At 37.6% G+C, this 22064-nt stretch overlaps 1 protein-coding gene across 3 annotated transcripts in view; it reads left to right on the forward strand.

The window, feature by feature from the left end:
• The first annotated feature begins 1499 nt into the window (after nucleotides 1–1499).
• Nucleotides 1500–22064, forward strand: part of JPH1 (junctophilin 1) — a 102673-nt gene continuing 82108 nt past the window's right edge. For 2 of the 3 annotated variants that reach the window (XM_020971031.2, XM_020971033.2), the window contains exons 1-2: nucleotides 1500–2279; nucleotides 10631–11387. In XM_020971031.2, coding sequence (XP_020826690.1) covers nucleotides 1901–2279; nucleotides 10631–11387 — 1136 coding nt within the window. In that variant the 5' untranslated portion in view covers nucleotides 1500–1900. The remainder of the gene's footprint in view (nucleotides 2280–10630; nucleotides 11388–22064) is intronic. The other variant, XM_020971034.2, reaches the window with a different exon arrangement.

Consider the following 22064-nt stretch of genomic DNA (forward strand, 5'->3'; position numbering starts at 1 on the left):
GACAGCAAGGAGTCAATATCAATCATTCAATACTTAAAGAAATTAATTTAGGCTATTTACTAGAAGGTCAAATACGGAAGCTGAAGCTTAAATACAAAGACAAAAACCTATTGGAAAAGGCTCTGAAGTTGGGAAAGATTCAGGGCAAAAGGAAAATGGGGTGGCAGAGGATGAGATGGATAAATAGTACCATGGAAACACTGAACATGAATTTGAACAAACTTCAGGAAATAATGGAAAATAAAAGGGCCTGGTGCACTATGGTCCATGGGGTCACCAAGAGATGGACAGGACTGAAAGACAGAACAACAAAGAAGTCCAAAAGAATGCAGAATCTGGGTGAAAAATGAAGAGATTGCTGGCATGGGAACTCTCCTTAAAGCAGAGGATTTGCAGTTCATTGCTCCACCCTTCAAACAGAGGGGCAGAGGGTATTAATGAGGGGTGTGTGTGAGGGCTAATTGGATCAGTTCTAGATCTATAATTTTCTAAGATCCTAAGAGTTATCAGGTACAAGCTGGACAGCCCCAGGTGGAAGGTGTGGATGAGAGGGGGAGTTCTAAAGGAGATTTCAGTCAAGGGTTTGATTTGACGACCTCTGAAATCCTGGCATAGTTATATATTACTATTCTAATGGCAGTTACATATGCTAGACTGCAAATTCCTTGGGGGCAAGTAATCTGACATTTCAACTTTGAATCTTTCCCAGGTTACCTGGTGGTTGTTGTTTTTCAGTCATGTCCGACCCTTTGTGACCCCATTTGAGGTTTTCTTGGCAAAGATACCGAAGTGGTTGGCCATTTCCTTCTCCACTTCATTTTACGGATGAGGAAATGGAGTCAAACAGGGTTAAGTGAGTTGCCTAGGATCGCACAGCTATTAAGTGTCTGAGGCCAGATTTGAATTCATTAAGAGAAGTCTTCAAAACTCCAGGCCCGCCGCTCTAACCACTGCGCCACCTAGCAGTCCTGGTTACCTGGTTGCGCTTCATAAATATTTGTTGAACAAACAAAATAATGAATTTATTGCCGTATATGCAACTGATGGCAAACTGAAACAACTGCAGTCCTAAACGAACTAAAACCAAAACGACGTAACTAAAGGCTTACACAGAAGAGTTTCATTCAGAGACCACTGCCTTACATAGCACCCTTCACACAGTAGGTTTTTAATCAACGTTCTTCGAGAGATTAACCTGGCCAAAACGCCCAAACCCGTACACACAGGAGCTTCCTCCACCTCCCGCCCCTACACATAGAGACACACGTGCACACCTACAAGCACAAACACCGATTCTCACTCGTGACTACGCTAGACACACTCTCATTCCCACTGAGGCTACAGGAGAGGTGAACGCAAACGCTTGCAAGCAAGAACCAGTTCGACCACTCCCGCCAGGGAGGCGACAGCCACGGGAGGGGTTGGGGTTGGAAGAAGAAGAGGACTGAGGGGTGGGGGCGCAGAAGGGCCAGGCCTGGGAAACTCGGGGAGGGGACAAGGGGCGGCGCCCTGGCTCACGTGGGCGGAGAGCAGCTGAAGGTCCGTGCTTGGGGCTTGGCTGTCCTCTTGGGCTGAGTGCTGGCTGAGGAGGTGGCTTGGGAAGAGGAGGAGGAGGAGGAGGAAGAAGAAGAAGAAGAAGAAGAAGAAGAGGTGGCGGAGACGGTGGCGGTGGCTACGCCCGCGGTGCCGGAGGCAGTTGGAGGAGGAGGTGGCGGCGGCGGGGAAAGGAGGGAAGACCAGGGAGGACGAGGGCAGCGTCGGGCTGGGGACTGAAGAGGCGCGAGCTGCCCGGGGCGGTGTTGTCGGCTCGCCCACCCGCCCGCGCCCGCTCGCCCGGCCTCTGCGTACGCCCTGCAGCTCCTCGTGCCCCAGCGCGGAGCGCGCCCGGGCAGCCCCCTGAATGACGGGCGGAAGGTTCGACTTCGACGATGGCGGCACCTACTGCGGCGGCTGGGAAGAGGGCAAAGCGCACGGGCACGGAATCTGCACGGGGCCCAAGGGGCAGGGCGAGTACTCGGGCTCCTGGTCGCACGGCTTCGAGGTGGTAGGTGGCTACACCTGGCCCAGCGGCAACACGTACCAGGGCTATTGGGCACAGGGCAAGCGCCACGGGCTGGGCGTGGAGACGAAAGGCAAATGGATGTACCGGGGGGAGTGGTCGCACGGCTTCAAGGGGCGGTATGGGGTCCGGCAGAGCCTTTGCACCCCCGCCCGCTACGAGGGCACTTGGAGTAACGGGCTGCAGGACGGGTACGGCGTGGAGACCTACGGCGACGGAGGTGAGTTGCGCGCGGGCAAGCGCGAACTGTGTATGTTTCTGTGTCCATATGTACGTGTGTGCCCCCAAAAGGTGCTATGGTGTAAGCCCAACTGGCACTTCCCTTCCTAGTCTCGGCGCCAACTAAGGCGGCTGGAAGTGGGGAGAGCTCCGCGCGCGCGCACACACACACACACGTCAGGAAAGCTGTCCAAAACACCTGGAGCTCCTTGCTCAACAATCCCCTACTACCCCCACCTCGTCCTCCAAGAAAAAAGGAAGGAAAAAGTTGCTTTTGTTTGGGACTGGTGCACTAGGGGTCATGGTCTGTATACCTTTCTTTCCTTCCCTCGGTCCCGGAGGAGGCGGTGTGTCCACTCCTTGGGGTTACGTGGCTTGAATGTACCTGACATAACGTCAGGTCCTCACTGCCAAGGGGAAGGCGGGAGGGCCAGCCTCCACCCCCGCTCAGAGCTCTGGCCCCAGAGAGCAGATATGGAAGGGGACTGTCACTTGAGATTGTCACATTACGTTCCCGATCTGTCCCAAAACCCTCTTCCAAGCACTCCTCCTGGAGAGAGATTGAGCGAGCGCACTTAAAAGCCCTGGGGCTTGGCGGCTCCTAGGCCCAGCGTATTGCTGTGGAGACTTGTAGCCTTCCCCAAACTGATCAGGCTTCACAGTATTTTACTTCCAACCTGGTTGATTCTTCGAAGTGGGAAACAGAACCCAGTAATGGGGGAAGGAGCTTAGGACAATTATGCCTTGTTGAGTACATTGTGCCTTATTGTAGGCAGCAGGGAGAAGAAATGAACTCCAGCACAGTTTAGTAGAGGGAAGGAGGGCGTCCCAAATATCACTTGAACTTAGTTCTCAGATTAGTCTGTAAACTAGCATAATTTATTGCTGGACTGCAGCTCCAAGTAGGAATTACCTCGTTATTTAAAAAAAAAAAAGGCAAGCCTTTGTCAACTAGTGAAACACATACAATTTCAGAAGTAGAGAAATGTATATCCCTGTCCCTAGTCCAGGGTTACATTGTCATGATTGAGTTAGAAAGAATTCAGATTACTCATTCTCAATGCCAACAGTGAAATCACTAATATTCTTTCTAGTTGTTGCAACCTAAACACCATAGAAGGCAATGAACAAACTTACCCTATGTTAATGTGCATATAAACAACCTTCCAGGCAAAACTGCTAATAAGGCAAATTATTCTTTTATTATCATTCGAGTTAAGAAAAATTTAAATCATTAAGATACAAGTCAATTGGTCTGTATTAGAAAGTTTAGATAAAGATGTCTCCCATATACTTTAACAAAATAATATAGTCTGGATAATAATATAAATTAGTAGTTTCAAACAATTATTGTTTTGAGGCCAAGTCAGATCTAAGAGTTTATGCTAAGACTTGTAGAGCTCTTAAGAGTTGTCAGATTCTTAAATGAATGCACCTCAAACTACAGTATCATTCATACTTACTTATGTAGAAGCTTATCCAGTTGCCACTTGTCTTAAGAGAATATGAGTATTGTTAAAATTGGAAGTACAAATAGTTTGCATGTTCCATATATAAAATGCCCAACCTTTACATTTTAGGTTATAGTAATTATTAAATTATTTCAGTGCATTGAGGGCAGAAATAAGAGAAGGATGTGTGAAAGAAGGGTGCGGTGGTTCTATTAAATGGCATTATTATTTGGTAGGCAAATAGGCAAATGGAGAAAACTCTGGGCCTAGAGTCAGGTAGGCTGGAGTTCAAATCCAGTTTCAGATATTTCCTAAGCTGTGTGACTCTAGGCAAGTCACCTAATTTCTGTTTGTTTCAGTTTCCTCACCTGTAAAATGGGCATAATAGTAGCACCTACCTGCCCAGGTGGTTGTAAGGATCAAATGAGATGATAATCGTAAAGTGCTTAGGCTGGTACACAGAAAGTGCTATATAAATATTAGCTATTATTATTAGTTGCCTTTATTAGAGGCTTAAGGTCAGATGTTCTAGCACCAATTAAGCAATTACGAGTTAGTTTTCTATTCAAAGCTCCCAGAATAGAATGTGAAATTTATTTGCTAAATGTAATAGGTAATTTCATTGCTCCAACATTCTCATACATTGCTAAAATTTGCTGTGAGTTATTTCTTGTATTTTTTTTTCCTAATAATTAAAATTCTTAGGAGGCAGTTGAAAAAAGTTTGGTAATTTGAGAGAGGAGGAGGGGAAGTATGTAGTTACCATAGCTTAATCACAGTATGAACTGTGAATTACTCTTGGTGAATTTATGCTGATACCAAGGTGCATTACATAATTCATAAGTTTAGGCCATTTGTGATACCCAAATATGTCTCATCTTCTAGTAAGCACAGTACAAATAATAAAGGGAAATTTTAATATACATAATATTGAAGCCCAAGCAGGTATCCAGTGTATCTTTTTATTAAAAGTCTCCCCCTGTACATTGGAACTATTTACTGTTTTAATGTTAATTTTGGAATTGTTATATTTAGATATCACAATATCTTGAAACAACTTCACCATGGTGAAGAGATCTTTGAGAGACAGAGAAAGAGAGACATAATGAGAACTGATAGATGATTTATCAGCAACAACATTATCTGCTGCAACCACTATTGCTGTGTACAAACACTGCTGGTGTGTTTGAATTAAAGAATATCGACATACTTTTTGTAAAGGTTCTCAAGGTAAATCATATAATTAACTTTGAAAATATTTTTCAAAGCCTTTCAGATCCTTTGAAATGTGATTTATAATAAACAGAATCAGATGGGAGATCTATATTTGCTTTCTTTTGTCTTTGCACATGCTTCCATTTGTGCCTTCAACCATGTAAGCACTCAATAAATTCCATTAAGTTCTGTGATTTTTTTTTAAAGTAAGGGACATTATGGTATAGTAGAAAGAGTATAAGTACTATCACCAACATCTTTTTCCTACAAATTAGGAAACTGAAAATCAGAGGGATTAAGTGATTTGTTTTTGGTTATACAGGTGGTAACTAGCAGAACCTGGATTTAAAGGAAGATCTTTGATTTCCAAATTCAGGGCCCTTTCCACTGATCTGTGCTGTATGTTATAATAGTTCCACAAGAATTATCTCATGATTTTTCTTAGAAATCAGCAACATATTTGAGTACTGTTGAGCCTAGCCATTTTATCTAAAGTAGGAAATGTTCTCTAAAAACTCAACATGATAATTGAAAATAGAATAAAACTTCACTAATCAATTACTTAGTTTTAAAACACCCCTTTTCTTAGAGGTCCTTTTACTGACTTTTGACCTATCAGGGATCATAGATTAAGAGCTGAAAGGGACCCCCTAGGATGTAGTCCATCCCCCTCATTTTACATATGAGGAAACTGACTTGCCGAAAGTCCCAGAGGTAGTCAGGTCAGAGGTGGGACATGAATCCAGGTCCTCTGACTCCAGAGCCAGTGCTCCTTCCATTGCACCACACTGCTCAATTGCCAAATGCTTCCTGTGCACATTTTATTGTCTTTTCATTGGGTTTCTACCCATTATAAAACATTACTGTTGAGAAAAACTTGGAAGAAGCTATTTCTATTAATGTGTAGCATACAAATATGTAACAGAGAAAGGTCAGAATCTCACTGTGATTGCAGGTTGCTTTGAGCCAAATACAGTTTGGAATGCTTTAAACTAGAAAACAGGATTTAGTGAAATGGCTAAACTAATAGTATTATAGATAATTTGTAGTATCATTATTTTTTCTGAAAATGTTTCCACACTTGTAAAATTGTTTCTAAAGTAGTAACAGAGAAGCCCTTTATTTTCTCTAGTTTTATATATCATATGTAAATCTATTATAAAGATCAAATGCATCACAAAGTATCACTAAAGAACTTTTTAAAATCAGTTCTGTATCTCAGCTTTTCTATGTTCTGTACATATAATTGCATAGGATGTGAAGTGTGCTAGTAGAGTTAGCTAGTAGTTCAGTACAACCTACCTCTTGTAATAACTGTTGTTGATTCAAGGCATTTCCATATTTAAGTTGTCTCTCTCTTCTTTCTTGAAGTATGCCCAGGTTATTTAAAAATTTTTGGTAAGGTATATTTACTCCAATTTAGTTGAATAACAAACTATATATATTGTAATTTTGGCCTTGAGTTTGAAAACACTGAAATAAAGTCTTTTGAATATTTGTTTTAAAAATTCATCATTTACATCTATCACCATTTTGGAAATTATTCCAGTAAAAATTAACTTGCTTTTCTTGAGTTAAAAGTAGAATAGGAAATACATGTTTCCAGTGCATCTCGTTCAAGAACCACAAACTGGATGTTATATTTTTAATCACTAGCTCAGGTTTTACTATCATCCTAGATGTCTTAGACTGTGTACAAAAGCAAAGGAAAATGATGAGTTAAAATTTCTAGATAATTTTGCCCCTCATTCTAAGAAAATTCTAGCGTGAAATGGTGGTTTCTAAATTACTATAATATTATATTATAATATATTACCCATAATATAAATGCTCACTTAGCACATCATTTTCATAATGTTATTGTGTATGTGTGACACAAATTCCTGTATGAGAGATGAAAAATTCAGTAATTGAGAAGTAGACACTATGTATGGCATCTTGGAGTTGTATAGGTTAACTATCAAGAACAGTGACAGAAGAAATGTTTTTTACATTTAGGATTCCAAGAGTCTAAATATTTAAGAATGAGGATTTCTAATGTTATGATTACAAAGCTAAAGAAAAGTAAACTTTCTTCATATAAGACTACAAATATAATGTATTTATGAGCTATGATGAGTAATATGGTTGGAATTGTCTTTTTAAAAATAGCTAAAATATTCCTTAATTTTTATTTGGGAGTGGTTGGGTGAGGCCCTAGAATTTAAGAAATAGTGTATTCCATGTATAGGCTCTCTCTGTCCTATTTAAAAGAACTGGCTTTGATTTCATCATCCTACTAAAAAAAAAAGATTGTGATCAACACACAAAGATAATAGAGTAATTGCCCTGGTTTTTACATTCTCATGGGTATCTGTTTCCTTCTAAGAACCAAAAAATATATGTCACAATTAGGTTATAATTTTGATCTCCCTTACTGATTTTCATAAATAGAAGGCCTTGGTTATAAATTAACAATATAGAATTTAAAGTATTTCGGATAACAGCTCAATATTGAAAAAGTAAAAAAAACTCATCAAAAGTGCTTTAAAATTGCTAAAGCCTTGAGTATCTCTCTTTGATGCCTCCCTGTATTGTGTTTTGTAATGGTGATAGTACATTTTTTTTCTTTAAACAAATTGGTTCACTACTTTGTTATCTAAGTGGTTGGAAGTATATACATGTATGATTTTATTTTATTTTAAATCAGGTGAAAAAGTAGAAATGAGCATTTTCAGTGATTAAATATTGAGTTTGAATATGCATATCGTGAATTGAGCCTCTTTTAGGGAATTAAGGTAAATTATATTTTGGATAATCTATTTTCTATTGGTTTACAGAAGAAATTTATTTAGAAGATTGCAAATGATAAGATATTACATATTTACTCGATACCTGTAGGTAACATGACACCCAACTAAAAATTTTGTGTTATATTGAAAAGAAGTGATCCCTATCCTCAAGATGGGGAGTAAGATGAAATGATTAAGTCAGGTGCAAACTAATTAACATGTGCATGATGAGTACATCTAAATCTATAAATATACACATATATGCATGAATAGATGTTATTTACATCATTTGGGAATGCCTCACAAAGAGATGGAATTGGAATAGGTATTGGAAGGATATAGGATATATAACTGAGTAATGGGTTATTAAATAGACTTGTATCAGAATTATGAGGGAAAGGAAAGAAGAAAAAACTTAGGCGCAGGAAGAAAACAAGTGTGCCTGTTTGGAAGACAATAACAGGCTGGAGATGAGAACTAGGAAGTGTGATAATTTAATAGTTGGTTTTGAATAGATTTGAATAAGGGTATGATTTAAGGGGAAAATTTATTTAATTGCTGCTTATGACAAAGCTATAAGAGGTTTGGAGCATATTAGTGAATAATGTCATGCATTCAACAAATATGTATTAAATGCTTTCTATGCATCAGGTACTGGGTTCTCACTAGACAAATGAAAAAATGAAACAGTTCTTGCTTGTGGAGGAGAGAAACATGTACCAATGTAACTAAATACAAAATATATACATAGTAATTTCCAAGGGAATGGGCCCTACCAATTGTGAGATTCAAGACAACCTTGTGGTGTTGAGCTAGCTTAAGCTTCGAAGGAAGATGATTGACATGCTAGGCGGCAGAGGTGGAAAAGAATTGGTATTCTATTTAAACCTATCTAATATAGGTTTAAGAGACTGTTTAAGGGCATTGGGATTGGAAATGTAGGATCTGGTACAGGGAATAGCCAGAAGGCCTGTCTGGCTGAAATGTAAACTGAGAAAGGAAGTGATGTGCAATAAATCTGGAAAGATCTAGATTTCAAAGTACTTTAAATGCCAAACAGAAGAATTTGTATTTGCTCCTAGAGGTAATAAGGAACCACTCTAGTTTATTTAGCAGGGGAATGACATGGTCATATCTGTGCTTTAGGAATATCACTTTGGACTAAAGAGATGTTAGAAGGAGGGAGATCAATGAGGAGGCCATTGCAGTAGTCAAAATGAGGATAAAGCATTATATGGGTAGAGAGAAGGGTTAGACTGTAAGCGGATAAGAGAATAATATAATTTAGTAGATGTTTGAATGAAGTGGGGAAAGTGTTCTATCTAGTGATACCAAAGCTTGGTGAAGAGGACAATCTGTTAACTTTGAAAAGTAAAATAATAAAAGAAGATGATTTTGTCAGTAACTTTTCACATGGGGATACTCTATAGATAGTAAAGGGTGCGGTCAGGGTGGGAGGTATTTTCTGGGAGTTGTATGTACTAGTTTATTTGAAGCCATCAGAATGAACAGATGAAATATTTGAAAGAAGGAAAAGTTTAAGAAGCCTACTGTTGAATTTTGAGTAAGAAAGACTAGAGGAAAAAGGAAGACTCAGCAAAGGAAACCCTAAAAGTATGAGAATCAAGATGAAGTCTAGAAAGTCCGTGTTGGAGAAGCTCAAACCAAAGAGTGTATTAAAGAGAAAGGGAAATTCTTTATAACTTAAGCTAGGCTGAATATTTAACTTTCTCACACTGGAGCAAAATAATCCCAGAGTTTCCCAGATATATTTTACATAAATAATGTAGCAAAAGTGAAAGGGAGCCCTTACGTCTATGCCTCAGTAACATAATGAATATAAAGTTTCACCTTTCTAATTCATCCCCCTCCCTACAAAAAACAAACAAACACACACACACCTTGGTTTTGTTGTTGTTCAGTCTTGTCTATCTCTTCATGACCCCTTTTTGGGTTTTCTTGGCAAAGATACTGGAGTGATTTGCCATTTTACCAATGAGAAAACTGAGGCAAACAGGGTTTAGTAACTTGCCCAGAGTCACACAGCTAGTAAGTGTCTGAGGCTAGATTTGAACTCAGGAAGATGAGTCTTCCTGACTCCTGGCCCAGCTCTCCACCCAGTACACCACCTAACTACCCCAAAAGCATTATAGTTACTGGGAAATTCTAATCCAGTTGTCCATATTTAATCTTAATAAAGGGATTGCTTCTAATTGAATTATTAATGCAATTCACAGACAATACACATTTCCTATCTTGTCATTCTACTTGCTTCTCTGGAGGAATTTTGGTCTCTCAAATTTAAAGCTTTATCATTTGAAAGCAGTTTTTGTTCTGTAGCTGGTGATTTCCCTATAAATGTTTTAAGACACCTAAGGCAGTCCTCAGTATAGAGATCTTCTAGTATGGAAACTCCATCCATCACATCTGTAATTTACAGGATTAGAGATTTCTCTGGGGTAATGAGACATGTGATTTGCCAGTAGTCACACAGCTGGTATTTATTAAAGGGAGAATTTGATCTCAAACGTTCCTGACTACTAGCCAATTTTGGGTCCATTGTGCTATGCCATCTCTCATGTTTAAAGTTATGTATTAAAAGGCAATTACTAGGTTTTTGAAAATAAATACAAAAATTAAAGCACTAAAACTGAAATTTTATATCACATTTTACAAAGTAGACCAGAAAGTACGGTAGATATTATAGTTTAACATGAAATTTTAAAAAATATTCCCAGGCCTGATTATACCCATTTGCTTTTTTTCTCCCATGTGTATATTACAGATTTATATTGTTGTCTCTTTTTACTGCTAAATCTAACAAAATTTATTTTGGTCATAGATAATTTATTTTCATTTCCTTTTTCCAGATTAACTCATTCTGTGCTTTGTTTATTTGCCTTGGTCTTTCAAAGGTACTTATCAGGGACAGTGGACTGGAGGGATGCGCCATGGATATGGTGTGCGCCAAAGTGTGCCCTATGGCATGGCTACTGTGATCCGCTCACCCCTCCGAACATCTCTGGCTTCTCTACGCAGTGAGCAGAGCAATGGCAGTGTACTCCATGACATCACCTCTGATAGCCCAGCTGGAACGAGAGGTGGGTTTGTCTTGAATTTCCATACTGATGCTGAATTAATGACTAGTAAGAAAAAAGGAGGCTTATTTAGAAGAGGATCCCTCCTTGGTAGTATGAAACTTAGGAAATCTGAATCCAAGTCATCAATCTCAAGTAAGCGAAGCTCTGTCCGCAGTGATGCAGCTATGAGCAGAATTAGCTCCAGTGATGCCAACTCAACGATTAGTTTTGGAGATGGTGATTGTGATTATTACCCAATGGAAGACCACGTTGATGCTACAACAACAGAAGCTTACATGGGAGAATGGAAAAATGACAAACGAAATGGTTTTGGCATTAGTGAGCGCTCAAATGGAATGAAGTATGAAGGAGAATGGCTAAATAACAAGAGGCATGGATATGGATGTACAGTGTTCCCTGATGGCTCAAAAGAAGAGGGAAAATATAAAAATAATGTTCTGGTCCGTGGAATAAGGAAGCAACTTATACCAATAAGAAACACAAAAACTAGGGAGAAGGTGGACCGAGCCATAGAGGGTGCACAAAGGGCAGCTGCTATGGCAAGAACTAAAGTGGAAATAGCAACTTCAAGGTATGTAATAGCAAAATAAATATTTTACCAGGTTGTATAAGCCAAAAGAATATGCTTTATTTGTGATTCTGCTAAGAATATCTTGAAGTTTCTAGAAATACTAAGTATAGGTAGAAAACAGAAAAATAAATATTCTAAAGTAATGGGAAAATTATGTCCTTCACTTTTAGGAAATTAGGTTTCTGTTGTCAAAGAGGTATACATTATAAAAATTCTCTTTAAATTGCCAAATTACCAATTAATGTAGTGATTAATTAGGTTCCACTTTTAATTCTGCCACCAAAAAGTTATCTTTCTATACCTTTGGAACACTACCAAACACAGAACATTTGAAACACTACACTAGGGAGCAAGTATTATATGTTTTAGGAACACGATATTGACCTATTTAGGAAGGTACCAAATACAAACATACATTTTCATGGATGGAGCTTGAACAAATTACTTCTGTAGAGTATTCATGTAACTCTAATGAAGAAGCAGGATACCTCTCTTTCATTTACAGAAAAGAAAATGGTTGGCGATATTGAGTTTTGGCAAATAGAAGATGGAAACCCAGGTTGGCTGGCAGTCTTCACAGTGAAATATAAGGCTAAGCCATCTGCTATAAGCATAAAAGTAGAGTTGGAGAAAAGTGGAAAAAAAATTTAAGACATTGACAGTGGAAAATTAGAGATGGCATTTGGTGAGGTTAGAAGGATTGTTGTTGAGTAGCAGCAAGGGTTCACTTGAAGCTTTGAGCCATAAATTTATGGCAGATGACATCAGCTGTATTTCATGATTTTCTCTTTTTCTATGATATTCTAAAAACCCAAGAAGGAACTGAAAAAATATGATTGAAGGGATAAGGATCTGAAGGTCAGAAGTAGGAGAGAGGAGCAGGGGACTCTACAGAAGAGAAGTAAAGTAGAAGATCACTGGGGCACAACTGAATTTAGGGACAAAAGAAGTATAAGTAAGATGGGATGGGAAAATAAGGATGAGCCAAAGAAAAAAGACAGATACATGTAGTGTTAAAGGATACATTTAGTGTAAGTCAAAGAGTGAGAGAGGTAAAAGAATAGAAGATTGTGTGAGAATAAAAAATTTCAAAGTTCTGGATCTTAGCGGTTTTGTAGTTCTGGGAAATGGTAAGGTCTAAGATGTCAGTATACCCTTCTATGTGTATATAGTTTATATAGAAATCATGAGCACTGAGGAATTTTGTATTCAAATCATGAAGGGGTCATCAACATGAATATTTAAGTCCCCACAAGACATAGCAAGAGATGGAGTTGGAGAGAGACTGAATCTGGCACTGATGTGAAATGGGACAGACACTTACCTCATAGAACTGTTGAGACTCTAAATGAGAAAATGCATATAACGTGCTTTAAAAACTTTAATGTGGTGTATAAATTTCATTATTGTTAATAACAGCATGGACCTCAAGAGGAAAGGTTACTGAGAGTTTGTACTAGAGGAATGGTCTGGAAATAGTAATGGGGAGCTTGGGGGTAAGTCTATCCCTTTTCCAGATACTCCTGGTCTGGGGAAGTTAAAGAAGAAATGGGCACCATTGGAAATGGTTGGAAAGAATGTAATAGCTTAGGAGACATTCAGGTTATATTCAAAGGGAGGAAGTTTGAAAGAATGTGGCAGGGTGAAATATTGGAAACTTCGGATCTGGAGAGATCTCTGATATTACTAGGTAGAATGTATATGAGTCCATAAGAATGTCATCTTGGGGCAGCTAGATGGTGCAGTAGATAGAGCTCCGGCCTTGGAGTCAGGAGGACCTGAGTTCAAATTCAACCTCAGACATTTGAAACTTACTAGCAGTGTGACCCTGGGCAAGTCACTTAACCACCCCGATTGCCTCACCAAAAAGCAAAAAAAAAGAAAAAAGAGTCATCTCTAAGAGCCTACTTTAAGAGGGTTAAGAGAATGAACAAATCTAGAGAGTATTTGGGAAATTCTCTCATTTTCCCAGTGTAATTATCATAAGTTTACATTATCTTATCCCAAGTCAGTTTAAAGAGGGACTGACTGGTCAGTGTTTCTTAGCATTTGGCACTTGTGGAGGAAATGAAACATTTTAGGGCAGCAGCCATAGTCCTCGATGGAAGTGAGTTTATTCCCTATTCCCTGGATCTTAAGGACATTTCTTCAGAGCTTCTCAAATTCCTCATCTTTTTATTTTTATCTTTCCTTGCCATTTAATTTTCTGTGCAATCATAAGGTTTTATATTGATTTCATATGTTAAATTTCACTTCCTTAATTCCCCCATGGATGCTTCCTAGTTTTACTATATCATATTGCTTTTAGCATTTAAGCAATAATTATTAATTACCAATGACATTAATCTTTGGGTTTTGTTAGCACTGCACCTCTTTTTAAACCTAATCTCTAGTTTTACTTTTAATTTCACATCTAGATATCCTTCATCTGATTCTTAGCTCATGGCCCTAATGGTATATTAGAAGCAGTGAGTATTGGGCATATGGAAAAGATATATGTGGATAGGAATTTAGCTAACAGATTTTTATATCCTTATCCTATTTACTTTCTTTAAAAGATTAACTTAAATTTGTGGAAATTAAACTCAATGAGGAGAATAGGTTAGAAAATAATGAAAGCTTGTGTCAGATTAGATCCATGATCCATGGTATTTAGATACTTATTTCAGCTTTCCTAAATGTCATGAAATTATAACCTGGGCTCTTGGCAGTATTGCCTTTAGTGATGCTTTTTTTTTTTAAGTGATGGGCACAGAACTGTGTTTTGTACTATTAGATGATCTTTGGTGTCAGACGTAAGGTGTATACTAGGTGTACCAGTGCTTCTTGTGAAACATTCCCATTGGCTCTACCTTTAAAAAACAAAACAGAATGTCTTACCACGTAAAATTTTTTTGTAATGGAAGAATGTGGTTTCATACATTTTCCACCTCATGATTAAGCTAAGTATATAATTGACTGAGGGGAAAGGAAAGAGTCAATTGAAATGCTCTTGTACTAGTGTTCACACATTCAGCCCACACTTTATGCTCACCTATGGTGCCAGGGAAGGCAAAAGTATCAAACCCATGAAACTCCCTGGTGCTGCCTGAACTAGATTAAAATATAATTGGGAAATGTTTGACAAAATTAATAAAAAATAAAATGCAACATAGATAATGTTAATTTGTAGTATTCTAAGTTGACATGCAGACCACAGGGATCCATTTCTATTTCTTTGATACTGCTGGTATAAGTCCTTATACTTTTGTCCATTAACACACTTTTTGAAGATTAAATACAGACATTTAAAAACTTTATTTATCCTGTTGTATTTGACTCATTTTCTTCATTTCCATTGGTATTCTTTTCCCTATTATGATTTCTATTCATTTTCTCTTTGCAGTGTCCCAGTCTTTATATTTCTATGTTTTTCATAAGACTTTCTTAATACAAAAAGAGAAAGCAAAAAAAAAAGTCTTGCTAGATTTTCTGAAAATATTGCTTGGGGGGAAAGATGCTATGTACATTATTGTCATAATGCGCTAGTTAGTTATAGAGTCAGAATTTCTAATTCTTTCCCCACTCCTTTAATGGCTATTAGTTTATTCTTGAAAGTACAGAAAGATTAAGGACTTCAGGTGACATAGTGACAGAATCAAAGTTAGAAACCAGACTCTTCTATCCATTTTCCCACTAATTAATCTACTAGGTCATTCTCTCAGTAACAGAGAGGGAAATCAATTAGCAGCTATTGATTAATTTGTATTCTGAAGTTCACCTAGTGGTTGTATCTACAATATATTTTAGCCTTTATCTCCCCTGCACTCCAAGGATTTTATAGTTCATAAATTCAGAGAAGAGCCTCTTCATTACTTCCATCCATATTTTGCCTTAGAGTCAAACCTATGTTTGACTCTTAGGAAAAATCACTCTTCTCTGAATTATCAGTCAATGATATTTATCTGAAAGATGTACATAGGAGTGACATACTGTATTAAGAGGCTATTCTGAGAATGTAAGCAACCTGTGGATTCTGAAGTAATGAATCAACATGGAAAGCTAATCTGTGTTTGTGCTATACACAGAAATTTTCCTCTGAGGATTTATGAAAACATGCTCTCTGATCCATGAAAGGAAGTTACTTAGCTTAGAGGTATCTAGGTGGTTAGAGCACTAGGCCTGCAGTCAGGAAGTTCAATTCCTGCTTCAAATACATGCTAGCAGTCTGACTTACTAGAGAGTCACTTAACCTCATTCTGCTTCAATTTCCTCAATTGTAAAATGCAGATAATAATAATTACCTATTCAACAGGGTTGTTGAGAGGATCAAAAGAGAATATTTGTAAAAATGTCTAGCACAGTTTAATTATGCTTATTCCTTTCCTTTATTCCCTTCACACTTAATGTTAGTTACCATTAATTGCTAACTAATAAGTAAAAACTATTTTCAAGTAAAACCACAAAAGAGTCAGGTAGCTAGCAGTCCCACGAAGCTTTTACCTGTTTTGTAGGTTTCTTTGTTCATTCAAAAGGTAGCATTTATATTAATAAGACCCCAGTGCAATAACCTGTTTTTCCCATGGTACTCTGCCTTGTCTCTTTGGAGTTGTCATAACCTCACAATTAACAGCCTTGGTTGAAAAAGGACCAATTTTGAGATAGTCACAATCTCAATTAGAAGGGATTTCAGAGGTCATAACAATCCAAGAGAGAGAAGAAATATCCTTGGACTGTGCAAAAAATATTGAACTTAACTCTCTCAATTCCTACTCTCTGTTAATAAATTAGAGAGAAAATCCAGAGCTCATTTGCATCCCTGGAGTGTTCTTTGGTGTACTGTCACAATGCTGCTGCCTTGTAATGTGCCAAATTTATTAACTCAGATGCCTTAGGAAATAAATTGATTGGTGGTTAATGTGGTTTGGAAGCAAGGATAATCACAGAATCTCAAGCTACATGGAACCTAGTTCAACCCCATCATTTTCATGATACTCTTCTTACCTAGTTCTGCTCCTATCTGTTCAACTTCTCTGTCTTCTCTATTGGTTCTTCACCCATGACATGCTCACTAACCAAAGGTGTCCCACTAAACTCTATTCTTGACCTTCTCTTTTCATTCTGTCTCACTTGGTGTTGTGGATAGAGCTGGCACTGGAGTCAGGAATACCCAGATTCAAGTCTCCCATCTGACACATAACAGCTGTGTGACCCTGGCCAAGTCAACTAACTTCTCATTGCCTCCAAGCAATTCTTAGAAATAAGTTGGACAATAGGTATGGGTCTGCTAACTAATAAGTAAAAACTATTTGCAAGTAAAACCACAAAAGAGTTAGCAAGAGTGTTGCTTACTTAATTGGTACTGATAAAATTACAGGTCCAGTTTAAAAAAAAGTAACAAAAGAAAATTAATGAAATGATAGTAGTATAACCTGAGCTTTATATGTTCTGAATATTAGGCGAAAAAAATCCTTGCAAGGTAGAAACAGAGGGTTATATAATAAAAGGACTTAAGGAGAGGGATTATCATCAAGTAACTTAAGAGCTTCTTGATTTTGGTGGTAGTGTCTTGGTTGATCTAGAGAAACTAATGTTGAAAAATAAGCACATGGCCATTATTGGTGAAGAAAAAGACATTTTCCAGCTAAAAAGAGATGAATCTCATGTTCGTTTTTAGCAGTAAACTTGTTATTTAAAGGGAGAAAGAAAAAGAATTATATCCAGTGTGTCTTCCTTGGACCATGTGTATGTTGATTAAAATATGACTTTTGTTTCTTCCTATGCTATAGTTCTTTCCTTGCAATAATGGAGCAGTTGGTTATAGGAGAAAAAGCATCCTATGGAATGTAATGTAGAGTAGTGGCTGGTGGAGGCCTGATTTGTTACTCTGATTCTGTCACAATATCTTCAGAAACCCTAGCTGGACCTTTTTTTTCCCCTACCTTTTCAAATTAAAAAAAAATACTTAATAAAACAACAAATCTAAAGATAGAGACACTGTATAAAAAAAGTGAGTGAAACCATAATAGTCTACATTTAAAAAAAAATACCTGCAGTAGACAATAAGATAAAGAATCTGGGTGGAGAATTGAAAAAAACAAGTCAGATATAAAAAAACTAAATGGAAAGGGCTGCTGAAATGTTGCAATACCATAAGTACAGCTTGGAGATTGCTAAGAAAAGACATTGGGATTTCCACATTTAGTTCTACATAATTAAAGCAAAGTGGAAGGCTACAGGATTAATCAGTGTATTCAAGAGTCTAAATAGCTAATCCATTCAGAATTTCTTTCCCAACTGAGCCACCCTGCCTATCTAAACAGGACTGCTTTTTTATTTCATTGTCTCTACAGATGTAGCCTAAACAGTCAAAGTCAGTAGAGTTGAATAATGCACATGTAGCATTAAAATCTATCAATAATTATAGCTGGGCTGGCCCTTTCAGTGGCTGTTAACATTGACCTATCCGTGACAGTGATGGAGGGACTGATGTTATGTGCCATCAGCTGTATTCAGAAAAATAATGAGAATTCATATTGCTGCTGCCACCTCCCTCCATTCCTGTTGCAGTTGGCAACAGTGTCTGAAGAACAGAAAGAAGGGACGGTAAAGGGTTAAGATAAAATGAACTGCCTTTCCATCATAGTGGTTTGTCCTGTGGCTAAACTTTTAAAATTACCAATCCATTTACAGATTTCCTTGGAATTAATCACATGAATTAAACTTTAATCATTGTACACTAAAGTGTAAATAGTGCAACATTTTTTTGGGGGGGGAGGATTTTTAAAAATTCTTTTAAAAGAAATTTCATAACTCACTTTTTAACTGAAAATAACCTTAGAATTAATTTAAATAAACAATTATATATTGTGGCCAACAGGAAATTACAATTAAAACCAATTAAACTGTTTCTTTGACTACAGACCTTGTGCTCTCACTAGGTTTAATCTTGTGGGTGCTTCTAATTTGTGTTGTGTCGGACATGTAAACCACTATTTTAAGGCTGACTCTTTGGTTGTAATAATTCATTTTGCCATGAAATCTGGTATTCATCATGAATAGAAAACATATAAATGAATGTTAAAAGGTACAATTTTCCTTAATTAAGTCAACCTTGTTAGCATTGATTATCATAATGGCAACATATCTAAGGAAGCAGTGGCTCAAGATTTAGTCAGCCAGCATCTGTTTTCTTTAATAACTATGCAATCCCTACAGGTTACAATTTACATGAGTGACTCTCTTATAGATTTGTAAGCTAAAGGAATCTTTTTCCTTTAATTACTTATACAAGCTATGATGACTTTAATTCATTCAACATTTTTGGCCTCAGAATGTCATTTTTATATTAAGGAATAGTCTGGAGGAAAATATGTCAAGCTAGAACTTATACAAAAGATCAAATCTTATGGTCTTTTTTAAAAAAAACCTAAGCTAGAACATGATGAACATTTTTTTAATCTTTTTGAAAGGCCATTTTGTGTTGTAATGCCTTCATTTAAAAAAAAATCTATGCTGATAATTATAATTTTAACATGTGGAGGCAATTTGGAAAGGTAAATAGAAATCCCTGGCAAGATTAATATGCTAAATTTATTTTTTTCATTTATTATTCATCATTCAGGCTTTCTAACATTCAAAGCCCTTACTGAGTCAGCATACATTATGGATCCAAATTGAACTTGCTTCTTCTATGAGGCAGGGGACCAAGTCTTGCCAAGTTATTTTGTTTTCTTTGTGAACCTTGTGGGGTTTTTTTAGTTTTATTTTTTTTATCTTTTAATATAAATTTATTTATTTTAGTTTTCAACATTTACTTCCACAAGATTTTGAATTCCAAATTTTCACCCCATCTTGCCCCTCCTCCCACCCCAAGATGGCATGCATTCTGAATACCCCTTCCCCTAGTCTGCCCTCCCTTCTATCTCTCTCCCCCCCCTTCTCTTATCCCCTTCCCCTTCTATTTTCCTGTAGGGCAGGAGAGATTTCTGTACCTCATTTCCTGTATTTCTTATTTCCCAGTTGCATGTGGAAACTTGTTTTTAAAACTTTGGGTTCCAAATTTTCTCCCTTCCTCCCACCCCACCCACCCTCATTGAAAAGGCAAGCAGCTCAGTACAGGCCATACATGTGCAGTTATGCAAAACAATTCCATAGTAGACATGTTGTGGAAAACTAACTCTATCTCCCTTAATCCTATCCTGCCCCCCCCCCGTTTATTCTATTCTTTCTTTTGACCCTGTCCCTCCTCAGAAGTACTTCCTTCTGATTACCCCTTTCCCATTCTACCCTTCTCTCTATCACCACCCTGTTCTCTTGTCCCCTTCCTCTATTTTCCTGTAGGGTAAGACAGATTTCCATACCCAATTGAGTATGTATGTTATTCCCTCATTAAGCCAAATCCTATGAGAATAAGATTCACTCATTTGCTCTCACCTTCCCGTTTCCCCTCCACTGTAAGAACCTTTTCTTGTCCGTTTTGTGCGAGATAATGTACCCCATTTTACCTCTCCCTTTCTCCTTCTCCTAGTATAATCCTCTCTCACCCCTTAATTTTATTCTCCAGATATCACCCCTTCATCTTCAACTTACCCTGTGTCCTCTATCTATCTATCTATCTATCTATCTGTCTATCTATCTATCTATCTGTCTATACATACATATAATTTTTTCCCCTCACACTACCCTAATACTGACAAAGGTCTCATGAGTTATAAATATCATCTTTCCATGCAGGAATGTAAACAGTTCAGCCTTAATAAGTCTCTTGTAATTTCTCTTTCCTGTTTACCTCTTCATGTTCCACTTGAGTCTTGTACTTCACAGTCAAATTTTTTATTCAGCTCTGGTCTTTTCATCAAGAATGCTTGAAAGTCCTCTATTTCACTGAATAACCATTTTTTCCCCTGAAGGATTATACTCAGTTTTGCTGGGTATGAACCTTGTTTTTATTGACATGTTTTGTTTTTATACCATTTTCATTTCCAAATATTTCCCCCCCCTTCCCTACCCAAAGAACTATCCCTTGTAATTAATTTAAAAAGAAGAGGGACAGCTTAACCAAACTAAGGAATACGTCAATTGTGTCATTGTATATAGCACTACACATTCCACATGGTCTCCCCTTCTGCCAATAAGGGAGGGAGCCATTCTTGACTCTTCTCCAGGGCTTTTGTTCAGTCATTTTTCAAAATCAGTCATGTCTGATTCTTCATGACCGCATTTGGGGTTTTCTTGACAAAGATACTGGGGTGGTTTGACATTTCCTTCTCTAGTTCACTTTAAAGATGAGGAAATTGAGACAAAGAGGGTTAAGGGACTTGTTCAGAGTCACACAGCTAGTAAGTGTCTGCAGCCAGATTTGAAGTCAGGAAGATGAGTCTTCCTGCTTCCAGGCCCAGTACTCTATCTACTGCACTACCAGGGTTAAGCTTAGTTATTTTGATTATACAGAATTCAGTTTTATTTTTTGTTGTTCTTTCCATTTCAGTGTTTAGTAATTGTGTATATTTTTTTCTGCTGAGTTTTTCATATTCATAATTTCTTATGGTATGATAATATTCCATGACATCCATGTACCACAAATTGTTTACCCAATTCCCAGTCAATGGACATCAGCATCTGTTCTTGGGTAGCACAAAAAGTACTGCAATGAACATATTGGTCTATGTGGTATCTTTCTTTCTGTCTCTAACCTCAGGATATATGCCTGTCAGTGTAATCTCTGGGTCAAGGGAATATATATTTTGGTCACTATTTTTGTAGCATAATTCTTTCCAGAATGATTGGGTTAATTCACAGCTCTACCAAAGGTAGATTTCATGTGCCTGTCTCCCTGCAATTCTTCAATATTCACCACTTCTTTGTTTTGTCATCTTTGCTAATGTGTTGAGTGTGAAGTGAAATTTTAGAATATTGATTTATTTCTTTTATTATTAGTAATTTAGAGCTGCCTTTTGTAATGTTATTAATGGTTTCTTGCCAAGTTATTTTGCTGGAGCAGTATTTTAAAATGTTAGTGACCATTATCTGTTGGACCATTCCCACCACGTTCCCACCAGAACCAGAAAGGGAATCAGAATAGTTTGAGCAAACTACAAGTGATTGTATCAGCAGACAGAGATGACCCTATTACTAGACAAAGTATTTAAGACATTGCCAGTGATAGCCCTTCAGACAGATTGGATTGTTTGCCTCATAAGCGAGGTGAAAACTCAGGTAAGGGATAGTTGAGAACTGATTTGTTATTCCTTCGTTATGTCTGAAATTCCTGGTGATGCTCAGGTTCATAGTGAGTTTTGTACACAGGCATGTGTTTTAAATATATTCTGTTGATGACAGTTGATTTTGTATATAGTTGAGTGTGAAAAGAGGTGTCAATGCTAGTACTCCTTTCATGAACATAGGCAAAGATTTTTCTTTAAAATTTCTGTTAGATAACAGTTAATCTGAAAAGACCTGAGGCTTTAGTGGGCCATAAGCTCAATATGAGGTAACAATGTGAATATGGTAGTCAAAAAAGATGATGTGATTGTAGGATATGTTAAGAGAAGTTTACTGTCTGGGATTAGAGGACGGTTAGTCTGGCTGAACTCTGCTCTGATCAGACCATATCTGAAGTATTGTGTTTATTTCTGGCACAACATTTTATGAAGGACATTGAGCCCTAGGTGTGGTGGAGCATGCCTATAATCCCTG

This window comes from Phascolarctos cinereus, unplaced genomic scaffold, assembly GCF_003287225.1.
Source record: "Phascolarctos cinereus isolate Bilbo 61053 unplaced genomic scaffold, phaCin_HiC Scaffold_4;HRSCAF=312, whole genome shotgun sequence".
NCBI classification, from domain to species: domain Eukaryota; kingdom Metazoa; phylum Chordata; class Mammalia; order Diprotodontia; family Phascolarctidae; genus Phascolarctos; species Phascolarctos cinereus.